The sequence below is a fragment of the Scatophagus argus genome, chromosome 10 (assembly GCF_020382885.2).
Source record: "Scatophagus argus isolate fScaArg1 chromosome 10, fScaArg1.pri, whole genome shotgun sequence".
Classification (NCBI taxonomy): domain Eukaryota; kingdom Metazoa; phylum Chordata; class Actinopteri; family Scatophagidae; genus Scatophagus; species Scatophagus argus.
This window is the reverse complement of record NC_058502.1, coordinates 9,091,390-9,101,719: the sequence shown is the minus strand read 5'-3', so window position 1 is coordinate 9,101,719 and position 10,330 is coordinate 9,091,390. Positions and strand designations below refer to the sequence as shown.

The following is a 10,330-nucleotide window of genomic DNA, read 5'->3' as shown; positions in this document are numbered from 1 at the left end:
TCTGTGTCCCTCGCAGCGAAGGAGATGAACAAATCTGCAGCCTTTTGTCCGCTGAGTCCTTGGGGGCAAACCTAGAACAGAACACAAGCTCCTCTGCATCGTCGTAAACTCCATGTGGAGATGCTGGTATCATCATGGTAGATAAACAGTTCAGAATAAATAAAAGGTGTTTTAGCACAACTGAAAAAAGAGAGCGTGTTTCCATTCAAATCTGGTGTAGTTTTGGTGTTGTCATACTTCCTGTAAGAAGACACTGCAACCTCCACAGTGAAATCAGTTCAAAGAAAAACAACAAAAACATGAGAAATGTGTTGTAACTGTGTCAAGGAGCACAAGTCTTTTAACTAAATCCAGAAGATGAAGGAATAAATAATAAATCTTAAACAATAAGCAATTAATTAAAATACAAATTAGTTTGTATAGATGTTTGCTGCTGTATTGTAGCTCTTTTGTTAACACAGGAATTATTCAGAAAATATGCATGTAGTGCGTAGAAACCCGAATGTACAAGACGTGCTCTGGGCTACAAATAAATATGGAGCACAAGTTTAAAAGTCATTGCATTGTTTGAGAGTGAAATTGACTGTAAAACCATCAACTGTAAGACTGCTGCTGCAGTCACAGTTCATATGTATGATTTACATAAAGAAAAATACTTGTGCATAAATCTGTTTAAGTAGTTTTAAAATTTGTTAGCCTTCACTCCAGTCTCACAGAAATGACTTATTTGAGTCTCCTAAACAAGAATCGTTGCTCAGTTTCTCATCTACCGTATATATCTGTCCAGTATACCCACTTTAATTATCTGTTCTTACTTTTGTTATGACATGTATAACATTTTGAGCGGCAGGCTTGATGGAATACACAGATCTGGGACTAGGAGCCCTTCCTCCTCTCCTGGATATTGCAAGCTTTCATTTGATGAGAATCTGGTGATAAGATTTAGTGATTGTGCAGAGCTTAATGAATCTGCTTTCCTCACTGTCTCACTCAGATAAGCTATTTCCACATAGTTAAACAAAGTAAACTTCACAAACACAAGCCCAAAGAACAGAAATTGGAGCATATTTGGAGATATTATTGTACATCACTTCTGTCCTGCTGTTTGATGTTTTCATATTTGAGCAGACACAGCTATAACCAGCTGAGACAAATAGCTTTTACTTTCTTCCATTATGGATGTACATTATTTACATAAAAAGTTCAATGTCCTTGCAAAAATACAAGTATTTTCAGTCAAAAAGTGTCCCTTTTCAAGAAGCAAGTATAAATCTGTACAGTCTCCTCAGTGGTATGAGGCAGCACAGTGTGAGCTGGTCCATCCATGCATGGGTAGCAAAACACTCGAGACCATTCATTGTGACCGTGGTTTCATAGCTTGCTGGAAGTAACTGCCAAAGAAGATGTATTGCTTTGGAGTCGGTCATAGACTCTCAACATTAAAACACATGGGGCGCTTCATCAGAGAGCTTGATGTCTGTGTGAGATGGCAGGTAGCCTGGCAAGGGAGAAAAAGAAAAGAGACAGAGGAGGAATTTTATGTAGCCATTTGCATATGGGTGTATTTTTGCAGGCAAACACATTTATCTTGGATGGGTCGATTGTTTATCTATGGGTAGAGGTAAATCAACTTGAACCTCGCAGATATTTCTTGATGAAAATGCTTTCACCACTTCGCTACTTTCCTGATGCACTAATTATTTTATTGGGCCAAATAATTCACGCAGACATTCTCATCACTTTAGCTCCCTTGTGACTGTGCTTCACTTTTCTGTAAATACCGATACCTCAGCATGACAAAACTTAGGTTAGCAAGTACATAAATATACAGTGCATAATAATGACTGTGTCCTTGTAACTCATATGATAATACAAAGACAGGAAGAACAGCAACAGCAGTCAACAACATGAGAATAGCATAAATTCCCTGTCAGTGTGCTTTAACTTTCGCAACAACTTTCTTTTCCATACTAAAGGGTCAGTTCACACATTTTACAAAAATTTTCTTGTGATATCCAGCAGATAATTATGTTTTTATGTACCAAGGCTGTGAGATAATTGCTGCATCTCTAACACAAAGGGGGCAAATAAAGGTTTACTCGTGGTGCTGATAGCAGGAACAGAAACAGTTAAAGTAGGGGCACATTATCTTGTTCAATCAAACCGCCCCAGTACTCGTTCCACCAAAAAAAAAAAAAAAAAGGATATGACGTCACAAATATGAGTGAAGCAATCACCGGCTACAAGTGGATAATTAGAGTGTTGCTGCTGTTGTTTGTAGACTGGTGGACTACATATTTAACCAGCTAGTTCCATGCCAAGATATGTTCTCATTAATCATAAAAAGAATAAAAAGAAAAATATCAGATACAACATTGTATGTACTTCTGTATACTTTCAAATCGCATGCATTATATAGACAAAAGTATCCAGACACATGGGACTGTTGAAGAGAAGGGAAATGTTTCAGCATACCAAAGACATTTTGGACAATGCTATGCTCCCAACTTTGTGGCAACAGTTTTGGGAAGACCCTTTTCTATTCCAGCATGACTGTGTCCCGGTGCCACTAATCAAAGTCCATAAAGACATGGTTGACTGGCCTGCACAGTGCACTGAGCTCAACCCTATAGAACACCTTTGGTATGAACTGGAGCGGAGATTGCAGCCCCCAACTCACAACAAGCTCTACTGCATGAATGGGCCAAAATTCCCACAGAAATACCCCAAAATCTTGAGGAAAGCCTTCCCAGAAGAGTGGAAGGTGTTATAGCTGCAAAGCTGTTCATGCATTTAGAATGGAATGTCATTAAAGTCCATGTTTGTGTAATGGTTGGGTGTCCCAATACTTTGGTCTATATAGTGTATGTCTAGACACAAACACGTCTTATCTAGAATAGCAGAGCACAGAAAAGAAATGCTAACTTAAAGTTTATTTTAATACAAGGCTTTCTCCCCCCCTCATCACTCAGGCTGTCTTCAAGTAACTGGCACACTTAAATGTTATGTATGTCAACAGCCAACTCTACTGTTCTAATCAGCAAGAATAATGACTACATTTCCAAACACAGTCCATCACTGTTTCTGGAAATTCACAAGAGAAAGTTCAGTAAAAGTGAAGTCTGTCCTGACAGCTGACCCACAACTGATCAGGACGAAACAGGAAAAACATTGTCCAGTTCAACATGTGTTTACTCTTCACTGAACTGGTTTTATACATAACACCTTCTCCTTAAGAAAGAGTTCAAATGAAAACAGATGACAGCGTGTTTTGTGTATTATTTAAAGCAATGGAAAAATGGAACCGGTGAAAGACGATGGTGCTAAATTTAAAAGTGTGTTTGTTTTTTCTTTTCTTTTTCTTTATAGTTTGTCTTGTTTAATGCTGCAGCACAAAAGAAATTCCAGAAATGTCAGGGGTATCTCAAAACCTGGGCAAATAAAACCACTGGATACCACTAAATGTAATTAAGAAAATGTCAGCTGTGATTGGCTCCAGCCCCTCTGGGTAAAGCTAATGGCTAATGGATGGAAGTAAATGTTTCTTGTCATTTGGATGAATTGACCCTTAAAGTAATTCAGCAGTTTACCAACACTTTGGTGCTACCCCTTTTATTGCTTTGAAAACTGATGCACGCTTTGTAGTGTAGTAGTGATTACTTTGATAATTACTTACAATAAAGTGATAAAATACAACACTACATAAGGAAAAGACCTTTGCTGTCCAACGTAATCAGAAAAAACCCCATATGTGCTTCAGGAATAACCATCACTTAAAGGAAGAAACATTGATACCTCTGCTTTTCGAGTCCAGCTGTACATCCACATGATCCATCGAGGTCAGCTTGTCCCCCTCAGGGTTTGGGACGGCTATGGAGGTCACTGTTGGGATGACCTCTTGTTCTTTGTCAGGCTGCTCCACTGTGTATGTGTTGATGCCTGGGATCTTCCTGTAGGTCATGCAGAAGGTAAAAAAAAAAAAAAAATTAATGGAAACCTGCCATCAGGTCTGTTTCACTAATGCTTCCACTATGCATAATGTGTCACACACTATTTTTAACTGTTGAGGATGGAAGAGCATTGCTTGAAAGCTAAAAACTAGGGCATTTTGCATTCCACTGGGCATTGCTCTCTCACTTTCATATTGTTCACCTCACTTTTCAATCAATTTTTCATCCCCTCAGATGCACCCCCAATTCTGCTTAAAACTAACATCTTGCATTTCTAATTTCAGATCCTCCCCCTGTGATTTTGTGCTGCAGCTGGTGCTGTGGCATCTGAGGCAGCTGGAGAAAAGTTTTTTTTCTCTTAATGTAGTAATTATGATTCTGAAAGTTAAAGCTAAGTCATGTTTTAGTTTTATAATGAGCAAAATTCTACAAAATACAGAGGAACTAAGCCATTCCCCTGTGATTGGCATGGGATTACCTGCAGCAGAGGATGCTATTTACTGTATGTCCCTCACTGTATAATATATGTTGTCTCAGGACTTATCGCCTCAACCTTTCCTGCCATTCTGCAGTGTATGCCTCACCTTGAATGGCTGTGTTTAGCATTTCCGAAAGGTCAACCCTCACATTGTCAGATAGATGAATATTGATAACTGCAGGACTCTGACACCCATTCAGCTCTCTGAGAGAATTGATTAAACTGTCATTCCCTGTAATATTCTGCAGATTGAGACAGAGGGGAATTGTCTTATTCCTGGAGCTATTATTGTGACGCGGACGTCCATAACTCAGAGATATATGGAGTCTGAATACTTGTGGAAAGTTTTAGGAGTTCAGCAGTGGGGTTGCTTGCTTGTAGATAACGGGTCCAGCTCTAAACAGGGTCGTTATGCACACACACACAAATAAAACAACAACAACATCCATCTTATCTTAGATATCTACAGTGATGTGAGTCTGAAAATCTGAGCATTAATCTTCTTACAGTCTTTCTAACATGATATGCCTCATATTTGGTTACAAATGTCTCCAGTATGCTGTACCTTTTGAATTTATATATTACGAAGACGGCCAAGCCCATCAGTACGACTGACACGAGCATGATGACTGCAGTGCCACTGTGACCATTATCGCTGCTGTCCACAAGAGGAGCTTTGAAGGAGAAAGAATGAAAATGAAAGAGAAATTGATTGCACATGCAGGCCAAATGATATACACACATATATATATATATATATGTGTGTGTGTATATATATAGATGAATATAAGTTTTCTGACAATTCCATTAAAAAACAATGGAAATGCACAGCTGTTGTCCTGCTGATAATATTTGAGAATTATGTCTGAGCTAACATCCAATTAACAGTTTTATCTTTTTTTTTTCATAGCGAATTCAGGACAGGATAGTAGTCCCACTATCAATACTGCTCTCCAGGGAGTTCTGGAGTTCAAACAATCAGACAGTTAAAACACAAAACAGTCTGATAATCAGGTATTGATTATTTTAAAGCTTTAGACTATTTTGTTCCCATTTATACTGAATGCAACCAAACTGGAAGACCTACACAAACTCTGGGCTCAAAAAAGAGATAGCACTGTGGAAAACACCTAAAAATACCCCTCTTTCCGCCAAAATGTGCTGGATTGTTCAGGTAGGTGCATGACAGAGGGAACAGACTCACCTGGAGACAGCCGTGTGGCATACACATTCACCTGCACCCCCGGTTTGAGTGTGAACTGGATGAGGTCTTGGTTCAAAGCACTTAGCAGAACCTGAGAAAGCTATGAGGAGGAGTGACAGAGCAGAGAAGACCGTGTTAGTGGCGGCTGCACAGCAATATTCCACAGTCATCAATATTTCAGCCCCAGTCATTTCATCCAACAGCCTGAATTATGAATCAGAATTTTTGCTTCCTTCTAAAGAGGAGCAAATGTTGATATGACACGGAAAAACAAAACCTGCTGCAACAAAACCTGGCAGGCTTTTAGTGGCGATGGAAACCCTATCAGGTAAAAGGGCAGTCTGCTTACAGTGTGTCAGTGACATTTAAAGGAAAATTAATCTTCTGCTATTTCAGTCGAAATCGGAAATTCTTCACTTTTTATTTTTTCGATAAATATGACCTACTGATTTAAATGCAGTGAGGCAAAGCTATTGGAAATCAAAGTATGTTTTAATATCATAAAATTGCAGTTTTAATTTTTCTCCATGAAATGCCTCAAGTTCCCCTGCTTTTCACACCTAGATGAAGCAGTCATTTAACAAGAGACCAAAATGCCTTCCCAGAGCCCTTTTGAGTCCTTAGCCATGCCTCACTAATTCCATCTCGCTCTTTCTAAAATCTTTCCACTGGTTAAAATTAGACTGCTCTACACACTATGAATAATTACTTTTTGTTCTAGTGGCATATCAGGGTCAGTAAATCTATTACACATTTTAATAAGCTGCTCCGCACACATACACTCACCACGCGTGCACATGTGTATGTGTGGGCACACGCTCACTTAATGCATCCACATTGCAAGTCATTCACTGGAGATGAGAACAGTGAACTGAAGATTTATTACCCTATTGTCTGTGAGGTTCTGCCAGGTAATCAGACAGGCTTTAGATAAATACATCTGTTTAATTCCCAATCCCAACCGCCTGCCCCAGTTTGTCTCTTTTCTCGATGGTGCCAATTATATGATGCATCAACGTAATTAAATACCTATTAACTTAGTTCAAGACTGACTGCGAGCCAGTAAAATTATGTTTACTTGTGATACATCGAGGTCCTCTCCGTTATGATGAATAAATGAGCTTGTCTAGCTGTTGCTTTTAAAAACATCTCTCCCATCATTCTGTTTAATTGCTTTCTATAACATGATATGAGATCAGGTTTGAAGATCAAGGATTATTTTTGCAGTAAGAAAATAATAACAATTATTAAGCACGGTGGCTTGAAATGATGATGTTCTTTATTGTTATCTAAAGATTTATCCAACTCTTTAAAATTCAAAAAAAGGTGTGTGTGGGAGAGATAGCAAGTCTGTAAGGTTTTGAGGTGCTTTCAGTGTTCTGATGGATGCTGTTTCAGTGCTTTCACATGGGAAGACATTGCCCTCTAGTGTTGAAGTTATGCACTACGCTTCAGTACGGTTTGAAACAAAGTGCGTCTATGGGAGCATTAAATCATTTAGCACTTGAGCAATAAAGACACAAAATCTCATTTTTTAAACTTGAGCCTCTGTGATGCAATGATTGCAACCACATTTGTTTTTTATTTGGTGGCAAAGAAAAGAAAAACAAACCCAAATTAACAATTTAAACTTGTGTCGCATGATTGCACCAATATAAAGCCATGGATACAGTAAAATTGTGAAGCAGTTCTTTAATTGAATGACTCCGTGGGGAATGGCTTTACCCTACAACCTGGAAGCTAAATGAGGAGGGTGTCTTATGGAGCCATATTAGATGAAATGAGCCCTTTGTGTCTGCATGCTAATAACAGTGGAGGTATAGAAAGCATGTTCCTCTTGTTCTTTATGTGTTTTCACTTAATGAATCACACCAAAGTTTTTGCAATTTTATCCCAATTACTGCAAAAATGTACACTCCCACTACTGCTGACCTTTACCAAGGAATAACTTTGCATTCATCCAACCCAGTTTACAGCCTTACAACCAGAGATGTCCATTTATTTCATTGTGGAATAAAAATACATTTGCAGAGGCTTTAAACTTTGCTGACTTAGGTGATCCATCACCATGAGCATCATGTCTGCATTTATTTTTGTCAAAGTTAGCCTTACTGTTGTGTGACGATGGCGCGCAGACTTTCCAAATAAAGCTGCACTTAAAAATGTGTTACCACGCAACGATAATGTAACTTTGACAAAAATAAATGCAGACACCGTGCTCATTGTGATGTATCGCCTCACAGAAACAAGTTTAAGGTCTCTACAACTTGATATTCATATCGCACTGAAATGACTGGCAACAAATGGCTGCCAGGAAGGTAAAGAAAGAAAAGATTCAAATTCAAACACTTCATAAAAGAAAGAGAAGATGAGAGGTGATAATGTTTGACTTTTTTAGCCTCTTGTAAAAGAGATTTTGTATCTCACATAAATCAAATAAAATTGGGCCGGGGAGGAGCATAAAAAACAAAAACTGGTAACCACCTTCCCGTGTAGTCAGAGGATAAGAGGGGATGTATCTGTGCAAGTACATCTGTTCAAACAGAGGACACATAGTTTAAGTACACTGCAGTTAAGATGTACCGTAACCTGTATTTTTCGAGTACATATAACCTTGAAGATTCTTCTGACATCTTCAGGTCAGATATTACTTTTGTAAGGAAATTATCAAGCAAAAGACAGTGGAGCTAATCAAGACATCGAACATCTAATCAGGACTATAGAGTGGAACACACCACTCCAAAAACAACTTGAATGTACACAACTTGAAAGACAGAGAATGTCCATGTCGAACAGAAATTGAAGAGAGAACTGAAGATGATTTAGGATGATTGCTGCGTTGGAAGCCCGGTGATGATGATGAAAATTGAAATGTACACAAAGGGGCTTCTCTGGGACAAAATGACCATTCTCTTTCTCTTCTCTTGTGTCTTTTTCACAATATATTGCAAAAGTGATGATGAAAATATCCAGAAAAGACGTTGACTCTTCTTTTGTTGCATTACGCAATGATGAAACACTGGATAAACTGACTGGCACATAAGACTTTTGGTTACAGCAGGGAAGCTATCACATAAATGGCTGCAGGAAAATCCTCCAATAGGACAACTGGACTGCAACATTCAATGATATAAAATGTAAAGAAAAATCACCCTTGGGAGAAATGGACTATATATGTGTAAGTGTTTTTAAGATGTCACTGTTTCTGTGGAAGCATTGTGTTGCGTGTGTCAACTCATAAATTTAGCTTGAAAAATAAAGTGTAAAATAATATGTAACCCCCTGGTGAGAGAAATGTCCAGACACCATAAACTGTGTTCTCTTTCAAAAACAACAATAGATCTGAAACTGACTCAGCAGATTTGTGTGATGCTTTATAGTTAAGGACATATTCTCCGGGGATGCTCTGTCTAGAGACGCTCTCTTAGTTTTCTCAGCTTACTTTTGTGTGTTTTTAATTATGACAGAAAACCACATTGTGCTGCACAAGCATCTGCCAGGGGCCATTAAAATGATTTGACTAGATAGTACCTGATCCAGGTGCGCCCACTTTTCATCCATGCCTCCATGTCTGGAACCCTTGTCAGGCACAATGAAAATCTCTGATGTGGTTGGTAAACCTGGAAGCACTGTGACCAGGAGCTGTTCCTCGCTGATTCCTGTGACCTTTAATATAACAACAAAACCTCATTAAAAAGGGTTTTTAATTGACAATGTTTGGGGTGACATTCTGGTTTTTTACCCCTGAAATATGATCACGCGCATAGTCTGTATTAAATACTGTTGGCTTCCTGCATCATACATCATTTGCCTAAGTACCAGTCACTGTCAAGATATAATGCATGGATCAACTGAAACATGCAAGTTCAATTTGACAGTCTTTGGTAAATGCCAGGGCTTTTAGTGCATTTATGCCATAACCAGTCTCCTGTCAGTTTCCTGGTGCAAGTAAACCATGGTCGTATCTGACAAGACAGAAGGTCAAAGTGAGTGTTTTATACTGAGGGCTACTGTAGGATATATATAGAGCTCTGCTCCGTATCCAGGTCTTTTACATAACCTGCTGTTTTTTTGACATCCCTACAGTGTCTGGAAGGGAAAACCAGATGCACTTAACCACATGTCTGGCTCTCTTTACTTGAGGTTTTGGTGTTCTCTTGAGGCAATGGCACTGAGTTCTTTAAAGAGCAAATGGTAACTGTCATGACACTGCTTTTACTGCCCTTTAGTGTTTTGACAAGTTCAGTTGAAAGCTTGTACTGGGTAATAATGATTTCGGGTGATGTGCCATGTCAGCGTTTAGAGGTTAACAACTAATTAAGCAGCAAGTGAGGTCAAAGAAGTGCAAGTAATGGAGCGCACCACTTGACACAGAAATACATTACAAATGCAGGAAATGGAAATATCAATGGCTTTCTACACACAGACTCAATTTTTTTCTCTCCATGCTGGTGCAAAACTGCTAACAAAAGCAAAAATCACGATGAGGTCTTCTGGAGTTTAGTGCGTTCCTGAATGTGTCATTTGTCATGGTATAACACGAGTTAGAAGTTGCAGAACTGACCTGAACCACAGAGCTCTTCACCACTCTGCTGATGTCCTCTCTCCACTCAGACACCTCGGGGTTCAGCTCATCCAAATTAGAAGAAAACCCCAAAACATGAGAGCGGAAATAATCTGAAATCCAGACAGAAATCT

At 38.9% G+C, this 10,330-nt stretch overlaps 1 protein-coding gene across 1 annotated transcript in view; it reads right to left on the bottom strand.

Annotated features, from left to right (window-relative positions):
* Positions 1–1,139: 1,139 nt before the first annotated feature.
* LOC124066129 (VPS10 domain-containing receptor SorCS1-like) overlaps positions 1,140–10,330 on the bottom strand; it is a 46,770-nt gene continuing 37,579 nt past the window's right edge. The window contains exons 22-27 of the mRNA XM_046402269.1: positions 10,197–10,309; positions 9,164–9,298; positions 5,633–5,732; positions 4,994–5,102; positions 3,796–3,950; positions 1,140–1,498 (exon numbers count right to left, since the gene is read on the bottom strand). Of these exons, the coding sequence (XP_046258225.1) occupies positions 1,440–1,498; positions 3,796–3,950; positions 4,994–5,102; positions 5,633–5,732; positions 9,164–9,298; positions 10,197–10,309 (671 nt within the window). The 3' untranslated portion in view covers positions 1,140–1,439. The remainder of the gene's footprint in view (positions 1,499–3,795; positions 3,951–4,993; positions 5,103–5,632; positions 5,733–9,163; positions 9,299–10,196; positions 10,310–10,330) is intronic.